This window comes from Dendrobium catenatum, unplaced genomic scaffold (assembly GCF_001605985.2).
Source record: "Dendrobium catenatum unplaced genomic scaffold, ASM160598v2 fragScaff_scaffold_1481, whole genome shotgun sequence".
Lineage (NCBI taxonomy): Eukaryota > Viridiplantae > Streptophyta > Magnoliopsida > Asparagales > Orchidaceae > Dendrobium > Dendrobium catenatum.
Genome location: NW_021319943.1, coordinates 990,929 through 1,005,860, shown reverse-complemented (window position 1 = coordinate 1,005,860; position 14,932 = coordinate 990,929). Strand labels below are relative to the sequence as shown.

At 35.3% G+C, this 14,932-nt stretch overlaps 1 protein-coding gene across 5 annotated transcripts in view; it reads left to right on the top strand.

Annotated features, from left to right (window-relative positions):
* LOC110097684 (protease Do-like 2, chloroplastic) overlaps nucleotides 1-14,932 on the top strand; it is a 68,539-nt gene that overhangs the window by 20,308 nt on the left and 33,299 nt on the right. For all 5 annotated transcript variants that reach the window (XM_028700256.1, XM_028700259.1, XM_028700257.1 and 2 more), the window contains 2 exons: nucleotides 6,671-6,715; nucleotides 10,676-10,783. In XM_028700256.1, coding sequence (XP_028556089.1) covers nucleotides 6,671-6,715; nucleotides 10,676-10,783 — 153 coding nt within the window. The remainder of the gene's footprint in view (nucleotides 1-6,670; nucleotides 6,716-10,675; nucleotides 10,784-14,932) is intronic.

Below are 14,932 nucleotides of genomic sequence, written 5' to 3'. Positions count from 1 at the left end.
CCACTATAATGGAGCTACACCTTAAAAAAATTGTTGGGGACTTACCATAATCACACATGATGTTTGCTAATCCTTGAAGGTGATTAGCATTGGTTTCAACATCTATAACAAGAATCTCATTTATGCTCCTTTTGATATAATTATACTTATGTTATGCTTTTCCATAAAGAGATGAATTAAAATAATCATACTCCCACATAGAAATGTGTTAACCACTGGACCACACCTTACACACGGCTCGTTCCCAAGCAATACAACCGTTCGCCCAACCGTCGCCTCGCTTCTTTTCACAAAATCGCGCGCAGGAGCCCTTTCCGATATTTATTCGAACTCATGTGCACAGAAGTCCTATAACCACTCTCTCCCTCTCGTTTCACTCGACCACACGCAAGAAGCCGTTGGTTCACACTATCTCTGATCTAGAACAATAAAAGAGTTTACTACTGTTGGAGAGGAAGAGGGTTCACTGCAGGCTCAAATGGAGTAGTTTAGAGGGTTGTTTGGGAGGATGTTGCTATGATCTTGGGAAGAGAAGTATTTGGCTTGGGAATTGGAAAAGTTAAAGTGGTTTCTTTGGGAAGAGAGAAAATTAAATGTAGCTTGCTTGGGAAGGGAACTAGTTGGCTTGGAAAAAGGAAATGTTAAAGTGGATGCTTTGGGAAGAGAGGGGATTAAATGTAGCTTGCTTGGGAAGGGAACTAGTTGGCTTGGGAAAAAGGAAATGTTAAAGTGGTTGCTTTGGGAAGAGAGGGGATTAAATGTAGCTTGCTTGGGAAGGGAACTAGTTGGCTTGGAAACGAAAAGTGAAAGTGGTTGCTTTGGGAAGACAGAAGTTAAAGCTGTTTTGAGTTCCCAAAGGTCACAATTAATTGAGACAAATGCTCAATTAATGTGAATTAATTATGAGATTGGGATGCCCAAGGGTCTAGGGCGTTGGGGAGAAGGTGGCGGTTTGGTGGGGTTTTAGGGTGGAGATGGGGAGGAGACTGGCGGTTGGAAGAAGGGGAGGTGGTGGCCGACAGTTGAAAAGGAAAGGGGGTGGGTGGCCGATGGCGGGTAAGAGGTTGGGAGGGAGAGGGTGGGGCTGTTGTTTGGAGAGATAAAGGAGGAGAATATAAAAGAAATAACAAAGATACATACCAAAAACCTTGCCACAGTGACAGTTGTTGGGTAATTCGTTAGCCCTACTCCAAGGGACTTTCTTCACCACTACACTTACTAAGGAAGGAAATTAAAATTGAAATTTTTATATATTCATCTTCATCATCTATTACAATAGCTTAAGACCCTATATATAGGCCACAACATAAGAAAACTCAAAAGGCAAAGTTGTCCCTTGGACAACAACACTCACATAAACCAACCTAGGGGGTAAAACATGAAATAACATAAAATAAGAGCTAAAATTCAGAAATAACTCATACTTTAAGATTTAAATTATAACCGTTGATTTACGACACCTCCTGTGATAGACACGCCAAATCTTCGTACTGATGTCCGCATTAATCTCTCCCTCACTTTCTCTGTGATGATCACAAGACTCCCAGTCGAATAGAGGAATCGAAGACACACCCTCTCTTTGTTTGTTTGCATGACTCTTATTGACCGTCCCATCCTTTGTTCGATCCCGTTCGATCTACCTTAGCCGCATGCGGAAGCCCATCCGACCTTCCCATCTTGACACTCCCTCCCGAACCATCTCATTGACCCATCCAGTCAATCGACCCGATTTCACCTCCAACCTGCAATCTGGCCTCACGCCCGCCTATCCATTCCTAAACCCACGCACGTCCAACCTTCATCTTCGTTTCTGACCGGCCTTGGTCCAGCCGCAAATTGTTGCAACAATCCTCTATTGTTTCGCGCCTGTCACTCACGTGATACAACGTGTTTGCCTGGTTCCCGTCTACTCTAGTTGATGATAGGAACCTGAGTGGCCCATCTCTAGCCTATTTACACATAACCAACTCTAACCATTTGTCTCTGTTTAAGTAATTGAAATAAATATACTGTATAATTAAATAAAATTTATAATGAACAGATAGGTATCGCTGATTTAAAGACATGCATCGTAGTATCTTTAATCCGATTATGAATGTCTAATTTGAAGCCCTTGCACCATCATATCTTTGATCCGGACAGGAACAATGACACATGTCGTCCTAACCTCCATTTGCGGGAAGGGGATGCCGAGAGGTTGCCGGATCTCCAAGAAGATATTCAATAAAAAATAAAAAGAAAAAAATAAAAATAATATATACCGCTAACTTGAAGACCTGCGCCGTTGTATCTTGGATCCAAGCAGGAATGTTTGATTTGAAACTCTCATGCCGTAGTATCTTTGATTTGGATTGGAAGAACAACGACAAGTGCCGTCTCAACCTACCTTTTCGGGCAGGGGATGCCACGAGGTTGCGAAATTTTGAATTACAAGGGACCCTCACACAATTAATTTGTCACTTTTAAATGATTTAAATAAATAAATAAATAAATAATTAATTAATTATGTATTATGTTAATTATTAAAAAAAGAGAATCACATCTAGTAGCTTAAGGAAACGAGTGTAAGCTGGAAGTTAATAAATATGAATGTTTCAAATCACTTAGAAATTCTACATGTTTAATTTTTTTGGGGGTGGCGTCATAATCCTTCTCTTTTGTGGATTACTCTTTCAAGGATTCAAACACTCTTATAATCAAACAAGCTAAATTTGTGAATTACCACCTCTTCTAAGCCAAAGGACAACACTTCCAAATACAGATCCACTCTTCTTAGTCACATATATTGATATATACCCTTCCTTGTATTAGATCTACTATTATGAGCCAAAGGACTACACTTCCAAAGCATGGATCCATTCTTTTAAGCCAAAGGACTAATTCTCCAAAATACATATTCACACTGAACTATATAATATTTGCATATGAAGATGGTCCAAGGATAAGTAAAGAGGAAAAAGTAGTATATTGAGTTTCAATAGATTGGCATTAACCTTTTTCTGGCTACATTCAATATTTTAATTAATTCATATGGTAAGGCTGGAATGTATGAGAAAATGCACAAAGTTTTGAATTTTATGAAGAGAAGGTATTTTTCTTCCAGCATAATTACATTCAATACATTGATTAAATGTTTTGAGAGAGCAGGAAAAGTTGATAAGATAGAGTATTATTTTAAATTAATAAAAAAACTCAACGAATCAAACCAAACTCCATTACTTACCATGCACTTGTTAGTGGATACGTCAAAGCAGAGCTTATAAAGAAAGTTCCTTTTTTCATTAGAGAAATAGAAAACACTGAACTGGTGTTGTCCTGGATACTCCTTTCTTTAACAGTGTAATCAATGCATATGGGCAAGCTATAGATATAGTTGTAATGAAAGAAATGTCCTTGCTCATCAAGGAAAATAAATGTAAGCTTGATTATATCATCCTTGCCATAATGATAAATGCATACAATAGCGTGAGCATGAATGCTGCCCACGAGTTGAAGCATAAGATGCTTAAATTGAAAAGTAAATTCATGGTTAATATAGTGATGATACATAATTATAAAATCTTGACACAGTGAGGGGGATAATGAATGAAAGATAATTACTCTGAAAGGCCAATCATAAAAAGAACTAAGTCGTAGAAACATTTTGAAATTGTCAATCTCAGAAGTCATAAGCAATGCATACTCGCTAAGAGAGCTGGTTCAACATTGTATATTCCTTCCCTTTAAAGGTCTTGGGTCATCATCAGTAAGTTATAAGGGTTTCCATTAAACTGTGGGCCTATGGAAGTAAGTTTTAAACCCATGTTGCTTGATGCAATATTAGATTCTGCATGTGCTCCGATCTTTATCAAGCTCATAAATACAAAATCTGTGAAAGCTTCGCGGATTTGCTAAAAAGTGCTTAAACACTTCAGTGATGATCGTGTTGACAATAAATCTCAATTGGAGGGGAACCCTGCCTTTCAAAATACCCATTCACCCTAATGGAATTATAAATATTTGAAATAACTTTAACGACGCCTTGATGATGGCCACGTTGAATGTAGATCTCAAGCGGAGAGGTCAATCCTCAAAGCCTACTAAAAAAAAAAAAATTAATCAAATTCTAAACAATTAAATGAAAATTTAATCGCCAAAAACTTAAAAATTAAAATCAGTCTATACTTCACAACAGTTTGGCGAGGATGATGACTTAAAGAATAGCTTTAGGTCATAAAAGCAGATGTCTTGTAGATTGTGTTACTACAATTCATTTTCATTTGATTCATTGCTAGCATGTACGTGGCACGTGCCCTTTGACTGGGTGGTTTTGCTGCAAAATGACACCACTATATTACGGTCATGGCCACCCTAATGGTTAAAAGCCCATTGAGTAATGAATTGTATGGTGCACTCTATTAGATATAAATCCGTTTGTTAACTAATATTTACTTAAATTCATTACTTTAGACAAACATACACCCCATGTCTACAAGGTTTTCTTGGACAAAACAACCCATGGCTGCCGACAAGGTTCCTTCTATTTGGTTGGGTCGACTACCTCCTCCAACTAAGTAGATCAGGGATCATAACAACCTGGGATGACAGAACCATGAGATCTTGATTGGCCTGTCATCATTCTCCCATCACCTACTTTAAGTATGTGGTGAGAAATTTCAAATCTTAAACTCAAAAATTTTAAACTAAATTCAAAACCTATACATTAGATAATTATTGAGACCTATTTAACCACCAACTTTAATCAAAAGTTCTATCTCATTGTCGAGAGTGGTAATTAACTGTAGGGGCTGCCCTATTGGAAACCAAATCTCAAATTGTAAAGTTTTAGCAAAATGAGGGCGAAATATATGGGTAGTGTCTTATCTAAAATTCAAAATGCCTTATATAAATTTATCCCATAACATAAACTTGTTTAAACTCTCCCCATCAATAAAAAGAGATATGAAGAGGCCATGACACAAGTTTTTAGAGCCCACAAAATGTGACTTCAATTCATAACTTAGTCATATATTTTTGAAGTCATAGAGAAGGTGACCTTGCAAAATAATTTATTTCTAAGCATAATTTCTTTGTAAAACAAAATTTCTTTAAAAAAGTTAAGCATGAAATAAGTAGAGCCAAATAAAGCCTTAGTCAAATATCCTCATTGCGTAGCAACCATCACATATATGTGCTTAATGTGCCTTGGATTACAACTTTCTAATGGAGTGGATCCATGAAGCACTCCTAACATTCTGAAATAGTGGCACTTCTATTCATCAAATGAAGGCATATCTCATCAAAACAGTTATTGAAGATAAAAAAAATTTTCATCTAATCTCCACCACACCCAACAATTGACAAGCATATAACTAATCCAACAATCTAATAAGCTCAACATCTAAGTTACATCCCATTATGCATATAATATGTAGTGTGCTTACTGTTCATGCATGGTTATGATGTGGTTCTAAGCTATTAATATGAGACATTCATCTTAAACTTGAAGGCTTAAGGTTCGCCTCAAGGCATGCCATAACTTCAATTGTTTTTCCATTGCTATACTGCATATACCATTGGACTATACTATGAATATCTTATTAGCTGAGCTACTTCAGGTATCATTTGAGTAAGGCTTTTGACCACAACATTGACCATGATAGTCTATGGGTCGGTTCTGATGCGATTGACAACAACCCAGCTGCTTAGGACCTCCTTTAGTACCTATGGGAGAAGAGGTTTTTTTTTTTTGTGGGGGGGGGACTCTTTGGGAAGTTGTAAGGGGTGTTTATTAGGGGATTTGGGCTGTTTAGGGGGGGGGGGGGGGGTGTTATGGTGGGCTGTTTGGGGGGGGGGGAGGGGGTGTTATGGAGGGTTAGGTTTTATATTATGTTTTGAATTTCTGCAACAGTTTTTGTGAGTTGTTTGGATTTCTAGAAACTGTGGGATAGATGATTCACCTCTTAAATAGTGAATCAACTTGTATCTTGTCTAACTTTACTTGGAAATTAGTAAAAAAGGCTCTCTTGGTATTTTTTATGGATCTATTTGGAGTAAGTTGTTGTTTTGATCATCAAGTCCTTTTAGTTTCTTGCTCCTCATTTGAATGTTCCAAATTGCTTGTGGTGGCAAGATGGAGAGGGTGGGTTTGGGCAACTCTTGTTATTTGAATGTTCCAAATTTTTAATAATTAAATTCAATTCCGTTCTTCTTTTTACTTTTTGTGGAACATCTATTTCTTAGCCTAGTTGTTTTAAAATATTTATAATTAATTAATTTTTCATAACATCTCAAGGTCTCTACTGTTAGCTAAGGGTTCAATTAATGAAATGGTATGCACATATTTTTTCATAATGCGGAGAAAAGAAGAGAAATAAAATTATTTCCTGGTCTAATAATCCAAATTGATTGATGAGTATGAAGAAAGACGGAGAGATCTGATTTGAGGTGTTCTAATCTGATTTGATCATCAAATCCATCAATTAATGTTCAAATTGCTTGATGGTGGCGAGAGGGTGGGGGTGGGCGGGTTTCCTTATTTGAATGTTCCAAATTATCTTATAATTAATTTCATTTTCATTTTTCCTTTTATTTTTGTGGAACATGTACTTCTCGTCCTAGTTATCTTAAATTATTTAGAACCTTTTTGTTTGTTTGATTTTTTTTTTACAATTTAATTTATTGCCTACAGGTTAAAGTGAAGAGAAGGGGTGATGATACCAAATTTGTTGCCAAGGTACATTCCCATGTTATGAACCATGACATTATAGAGAACCCATTGTTAAGTTATAGATAAATTTTCACGGTGATGTGATGAACTTATTCCTTGAAATGCATGTAATATGATGTTCCAATGTTCATATATAATTTTGTTTTACTTTATTAATATTTTCATGAAGCATATCCAACTTTTTATCAATAGTAAGACATTCAACATGAAAATTATGCTTAAAAAAAAAACAAAAATTGTGCTCTTGTTTCTCTGTAGAGTGCAATTTTTTAGGGTTGTTTTTATAAGGTTATGCGGGGATCTTTAGCAGGGTAGCAAATTTGTATGCATGATCAGACAAGTATGGTCAAGACTTTTTACATTGAGATGTTGAATTCTGTAAAGACAAAATGGGAGGATGCTAAGTATTTGGAGAAATGTGTGAAAATAAGATGATAAAGAATCCTTTGTGCTTGCATGACAAGGGAGAGTAGTCTGTATGTATAAATTATTTTGGCACAAATATTTAAGAACAAATGTGATGTTCAAAATTATGTTAATTATAGAAGAATTAAATTTATAAATAATTCAATGAAGCTATGAGAGAGAGTAGTGGAAAGTAGGTATAAAAAGTTATATTAGTTTAAGAGAGCTAATCTATGCTAAAAAATATCTACTATGAAAATATCGTGTATTAAATGCAATTAATAAAAAGTGTGAAGTGCAAATAAGAGATCTTTTTATGATTTTGATTGATTTTAAGGAGGCATATGAACAAGTATAATAAGAATTTATTTGGTGCGCATTAAAGCAAAAATGTTTGTCAAAGATATGTTAATGTTATTAAAGATATATGCTGGAGCATTGACAAGTACTAAAAATAGTAGTGGAATGTTGTAAAAATTTTCAATAATGCTATGTTTACATCAAAGACCAACATTATATTCATGTCTTTCTATATTGAGAATGCATAGGCATTATTCATAATAAGTTGTCTTGGTGTTACTTTTTGCAGATGATATATTTATAATTAGCGTGACATTCATTGAAATAAGTGAAGAATATAAATAATTACGAAAGTTTTAAGAAGTAGATGACGTGTAATTAGTAGAGCAAAAACTGAGTCTAAAATTTACAATTTTGGTGACTGAGACTAACAATTATCTAATTGTTAGATATTGATGTAAGAATTTACTTTGGGGATGGGATGAATAAATCTATTTGTCATATGTCTAGGGTATATAACAATATATAGTTAACTCGCTCATTTTCTGAAACATGATGAGTGCTTTGCTTGGTGCAACTAGGAGCATTGCCCCTAAAATCCATATGGGGCACGTCTAAACCATGGTGGCAACCTCGTTAAAAATTAAAATGAGGCGTCATACCTTTGTCCTTTCCCAAACACTACCAGTTTTGTACCCTCCTGCATTCGGTTATTATCTCTATTGAAAATTATTGGTTCATATGCTGCAGATACTATAACTTACCTGTGAAAGTGTTTTCATGTTTAGCTTTCTTCTTGATAAAGGGCCAATCAGAAATGCTTAGATTCCTCTTTTTGCGCTTTGTTACTTTACTCCTACATCATGATAGGGTAGTCTTGAAAAAGAACATTTGCTTTTTCAATTACTGCTTATGGTATGTCCCTTGCAATATTTTCCTCTTCTATGGCCATTCTTGGTGGGGTTTTTCATTCCGTAGCCATTAATATTCTTGATCCTGGAACTATAGACCATCATTCTTGTGCTTATCTACTTGTGGTTGTTGTAATTGTTTGCGCCAGTTGAATTTACTAGTTAATGTGTTGAGTTAATAGAATGCATGCAACTCAACTTGCTACTATATATATGAAGGGTTTGAACACAACAACAACAACAACAACAACATCAAGTCTTTATCCCACTACATGGGGTCGGCTACATGAATCCTTTTTCTCCATTTTGTTCTATTAAAAGTCAAATTCTCGTTTAAATCTAATAAAGAAAGGTCATTCCTAATAATGACATTATGAAGGGTTAACTGATGGGGACATCAGATTTCGACACGTGTACCATCGCCGGCGGCGCAGATCGACGGCTACGATCCAGAGCCTCTACTTCTGAGTTATTTACAGCTTATGTCATGTGTACTTCTTTAGTTTTCCTAGTTTGCCCCTGAGGGCATTGTTCCGCTTATGTAGCCGAGAGGGCGTTTATGTCTTTTCATTTTTCGTTATTTTGAGCCTCCTTATATGAGTCATCATGTATTGTAAGAAGTTAGTTTTTGGATGAAATGAAATTTGCTTTTGTTCTTTTTGTGAGTTCATTCCCCCACGATCTCTTAGTGAGTTCGCCGGAGAGAACTAGATCTCTTAGTGAGTTCTAGTTTTCGAATTATCTAATCTTGTGGAAGTTCAAAGTGGAGACAAGCGAGGTGATTAAATCCGTAGTCGTGGAAGCCTTGAAAACTCCCTCTCTTCTTTTCCCCTTGCTCTTGCCGCCGCCCAAATGTCTCCAGAATTTAAGCAATTGTTTTTTAATTGATTTCAAAGCAAGTTTGAAATTCAAACAATTGCCTGATTTCTCCTATCCGTTAAAGGGAGGTTTCCTTTCTAGACATTTAATCTATTTTATTACAAATTTTAATAAAATCTGCCATTTAATTACGTTGGCCCCACTCCACTTAATTCCCTCTTCCTCTTCCTCCTCTTGATTTAATTTGAATCTCAAATTAAATCATCCCCATTAAACCCTCCAAAATCTGAAATTACTTCAGAATTCCTGCACCCCACCATTGGATTCCCCTCCTTGGCCGAACCCCTCTAGCCCACCAAAACCGTGACCTCCTCTCTCCCCAAACTCCCGGCCCACTTTCCCACTCCCCTCTCTTGCTCTCTCTATTCAACCCTATCATGAATGGCGGATCCGGAGCTAGAATGGGGACTTGTGTTTGACGCTCACGGCAACCTCAACATCCAACGATCGCCGTTCTTCGACGTAGGATTTGATTCCGACGACGATACCGTTGGAGCCTACTTGGATCGAATCCTACCGACCCTCATAATCGTCATCGACAAACAACATCCCGACTCCGAGTGGATCATTGATGGCCGCCCACCCGCTCCTCCAAATCCGACTTCTTTCCCGGCGACGAGTCCTCTCAAGATCACTTGTCTATTAGTGGCATCGCTAATTCTACTTATGATTCTCCTCCGCTAGCCACCACTTTCAAAACGAGTGACGGACCTCAAGGTGAATGACCTAGATTTTAAATTTGGGGCTTTGTTATCATTAGCTATTTGTATTACTTAAAAGTTTAGTTGTTATTTTGCAAGTTACCGTAAACTCTACATGTGATCTATTGCCTTTGCTAAAACTCAACATTAAATTCTTAACTCAACCTTGAGCAAGCAAAGATTTATTCATTAGCAAGAAAATTTCATCACTTTCATTAATTTCTCAAGGCAATTCTTGTTCATTGCATGTTGTTTCACATCATTAACACCTTGAAGAAAATTTTCAAAAGCACAGCAATTGCTCAATTAAAGTTTCATATTTAATTCTTTCTACGATATATTGATGTTTCAATTTGTGCTGCATTTAGATGTTTAATAGTGCCTCCTCCAACATAGAAGCTTACTTTTTCATTTAAATCATAAGTAAACATTTCGTATTCTCTCGTTGTGGCTGATCAACAAAATTTTAATTGTTCTAATGCTCTGCATAATGAATTATGGAAGCAGATTTTGCTCAAATTATGTACCAATTTTTAATTATTAATTAAAAAAGCTTTTGTAATTGTTTCTTCTCATAATTTGTCTGATTTTGGTGACATTACTTTGAATAGTACAATTGGCTCTACTTGACTCTAGAATCTTCTTTTGTGCAAGATTCCCGTGTTTCTATAACAATGGCTTAGAGTATTTTGCCAAAAGGATCATTTGTACTGCAATGTGAGGTTTAATATATCTTCGCTAATAGACTTTCTCAGTGATCTGATCAACAGGTTTTGGCTAGAGGTGTTGAGTGTGATATTGCATTGCTCTCAGTGGAGAATGAGGAGTTTTGGAAAGGGGTAGTGCCACTTTGTTTTGGTCGTTTACCTTGTCTGCAGGTATTCTTCAAGCTTATGTGAATCATTTTGTACTCAGTGTTTAATTGTACCAAAATTCAGATCTTTCCAAAACTAGGAAGCTTTTTATGATTTGATTAGCATAAGTGATTATACACTTTTCTGTCATATAAAGCGTTATCAATGAAAGAAAGATGATGAAATGAAGATGCTTATGATTTGATGGCTGGCCACAGCCACATATCAAGTGTTATGTCTATTGTATGATTAGATACCTTTGCTCCAAGTGGTTTGACATTGAGATTGTATTTATTGATATTTTTATTAGAAGTTCATCCTACAACTTTCTCTTAATAACTAAAACTTATATTTCAAGCAACCATATAAAATCCTATTGCTAATGCCAGAGGCAAAAGCTAACCACTCGCAAAAGTATTGCTGTCATATGAAAAAATGTGAATTTGTTATTTATTGTACTCCAAAGTTAGAATGTGTTGACCTCAAATTGTTTTCTACATATCAACTTGATCTAATGCAGCGACACTGGTGGAAGACGAGTGTAATGTTGCAAAGAGCCATCTTAAAATATCTAGCATCTAAAGTGCTCAGTCATTATTTGTTGCACAAAATGGATTGGATCAATGCGTCCAAAATGTTGAAATTGCTTAGAAAAGGTCCCTGATGCCCAAAATGTTGAAAAGACCCTCATTTTGACACAAGCAATCATCTGCATTTCAAGGAAAATGTGCTCTACGCAGATGTCCTTGGTTTTTTTGGTTGGGAGTTTGGCTCCCAACTAAGAGGTCTTAGGTTCGAGTCTCGCATAAAGCTTGCTTGTTTTTACTCTTTTTTTATTGTGGGAAAATTCTTATTGGGTCGCCCGAATTTGGATATTGTTTTCAAATTCATGACATATTTATACTTGGTTGGTAATTTCTTCATTAGGCCTTTTTGACCGTTGTCTTATCATTATAGGAATATCTTTAGAAGCAAATTACACCAATATCTTCTCTCAACAATCCTACTATGTTAGTGGCTACTTATGTGACTGCTTAAATGATATCTTCATTCTGATTCTTCTGGGGAACCACCTATAACTCTTGGGTTGTATTTCTTTGGCTTCATTTACATTATTTCAAAGGCTCTATTTTTGGTAAACCCCTTATAAGTGGATGCAGCTATGACTTGTTCTTCTAGGTTATTTGTGGCTAGAGTTTTAGTTGAATTTGATATTACTACTCCTTTTTAAATGAAGTGGATTAGTTTCTTATTCTGTGGATATTGACAAAAGGTACAATTTGAAGATATCCCTTTCTATTAGTCCTCTTGCAAAATGCTTAGGCTTAATTGTTCTGAATGCTTCAAACCTCATAAAAAGCTAAATAAATCAAAATTCAAGGCTCAAGCGGCACATACAAATGATCATATCTTTCCTTAAGCTTCTGTAGTTGTTGCTCCTCCGTCAAATTTAATTTGCACTGAAATTTTGAGATTAATTTTAGACTTTGCTACGGAACCATAGCCTGCTATACATGCCCTTGCTAGTAGCCCTGTAGATATCCTATAACATCGAACTTGATCCTCTAGATCTCCTACTATAGCAGTCCTCATCTCCTTCCAATTATTAAAGATGTTGAAGTTCATGATTTACAAGAGCCTTATGATTCAAATGGCGGTATTCAAAGTGTTGATGTTACGTTCAATAGCGGGTTTTAAATTTTGTTTGTCAGGCGTGTTAAAAAAGAAACACAAAAATAATTTATCACCACTATGTAGTATACACCAGGCTTTAAACTAGGTTTTCAAATGAGTGTTTTAGTGGTTCTCTTGATTTTCTTATTGATTTTTCATCATTTGTTATCATGTTATATGTATTTTGTGTTGTTTAATATTCTGTTTCACTCGTAATTCATTGCAATTGTCTTTGTTGTACTCATATCATTTATTGCTTATAAAATTATGCTTTAGTTTAAAAAAAAAAATCAATAGCAAATAACACTAGAACAATGTATTATAGGGCAAATGCTCATAGTGTATAATTCAACTCATGCTATTTTAAAATTAATTTAAAATAAAAAAATATGAATAATTTATTAATAGTTCAATAATATAAAAGAGAAAATATCTTTATAAGAGAGATAATATTAATGTCTTATAAACAGAACTTAATATTTCTCTAACATACATGAAAATTGACTCCTATATTTTCATGTTGAATCTTCTAAAGAAGTTTGAACTGAATTAGATATATTTTTATTTATTTTTAGCTAATGAATATAGGGAATTAATCCTTAACAAATAAAAAATCAAAATGTAATATAGGAATCAAATACATAAAAATAGAATAAAAAAGAGCAAAAATAACAACTTGATGGATATAAGAGAGATTGCATAAGTGTCACTGTAAAATAGTGTGCACTATATGCACTATGCATTATAGCACATATAACATGCAATATTTTACTTTCTTGTACTTTGCTATTTGAATGACTCGGGAGATACGCTATGCTACGATGTATCCTATGATGCACCCTATTTTGTGCTATAAAGGTGCATAACAGAATTCATGTCGAACATTGATGCACAACCTCCTCATACTCAATTGACACACATACACTTGTAAGGAATGTTTTTCTATATGGTGTGTAGGGGTATAAGTGAGCCGAGCCGGCTCGAACTCGACTCGTTAACGAGCTCGCGAGCCGAGCTTATCGAGCTTCGAGCTCGAGTCTACAATCGAGCTCGAGCTTTTCAAACGAGCTTGAGCTTTCGAGTCGAGCTCGAGCTTGGTATTTCCTAAACGAGTCGAGCTCGAGCCCACTTATCGAGCTCGAACTCGAGCTCGAGCTTGAGCTCATTAAGGATTTAACGAGCCAGACTTGATAAGACAAATACTCGACTCGTTTACAACCCTAATGGCGTGATCTTAAGATCAGTTGTTGGTGTCACACCCCAGTTTGGCTTACCCTCTAACATTCAAACTGGAGTATAACAGAGAAGGAAATAAATCTATTTTGGTTCTCCTAACAAGTCAACCTATCAACTCCAAACTTCATAATGGGAAGCATATAATATACTTTACTGAACATCGAACATAATTAAAACAAATACAGAGATCTACTAAAATTTTTGAAATTTACTTACATACCAAAAGGTTTATACAACTATGCTTCAGATCTCCTCTAAGATCTCTTTGTACACCAAAACATATTTAAACAAAAAATGAACAGTCACCTCTTTCTCGCCTAGTGCTCTACGGGCTCCTTTCCCTTACCTATAGTAAAACCACTACAAATGAGCTATGACTCAATGGAATATACAAGCAATGCATAAGAATTAATAATAACATTTTAATCATTTAGAAAAGCATACCATTCATGACTAAATAATAATATGGTTAGAGCACCTTTCACATGAATCACAAGAAAATATAACAGTATTTTTCATTTTGCTAATTGTTCAACACCCTTTCTAACATATCATATGATGGCTATAAGCTTTTGCACCCTTTCTGTTTTCCAATTCAAGGCTCAACTTTTAGAATTAAAGCTGTTCTCTCAATTCAGTGTTGGGTCCAAATTCTCAATTTCTAGACTTGAGAGTATAGGCTTACCTCGTCAGGTCTTTCGCTTTTACTTGTGCGAGCTTATTCCCCAACATATGGCTTAAATCAATTTTCTAATAGCAATCTTTTTTTTAGTCCTCATAACATATGCTAGTATACACAATACTTTACGAATAATCATAGTCATGAATAAATTGAAATAAATTGACGAAAATTAAAATAAATGCTATCAACTATAATAGATATGAATAGATATGAATTGCAATTAAAGAAAACATTTATTAATTTTTATAGCATTGTTGGTATCTCATCTCGTTTTCTAGAACAGTTGGGTAAACTGATTCATCTAAAGTATTTTGATTCTTTCTCCTTTTGTATACCACTGCAATTGGACTCTTCTTCATTCCACTCCAAATTCTTCCCTTACCTATATTTTCTAACAAATTTCAATAACCTTTAATCAGCACTATAACAGTCATATAGCAACACTAAATTTTTAGTTTCATTTTTCCTGCCGATTTCAGCTAATCATTGTTTTTAGCTAACAACTATTTTCTGCAAATTAAATATAGCAAACCTTATTTTCAGCACTCGTTTATTGAATTCCAACAACTAACAATCTACAA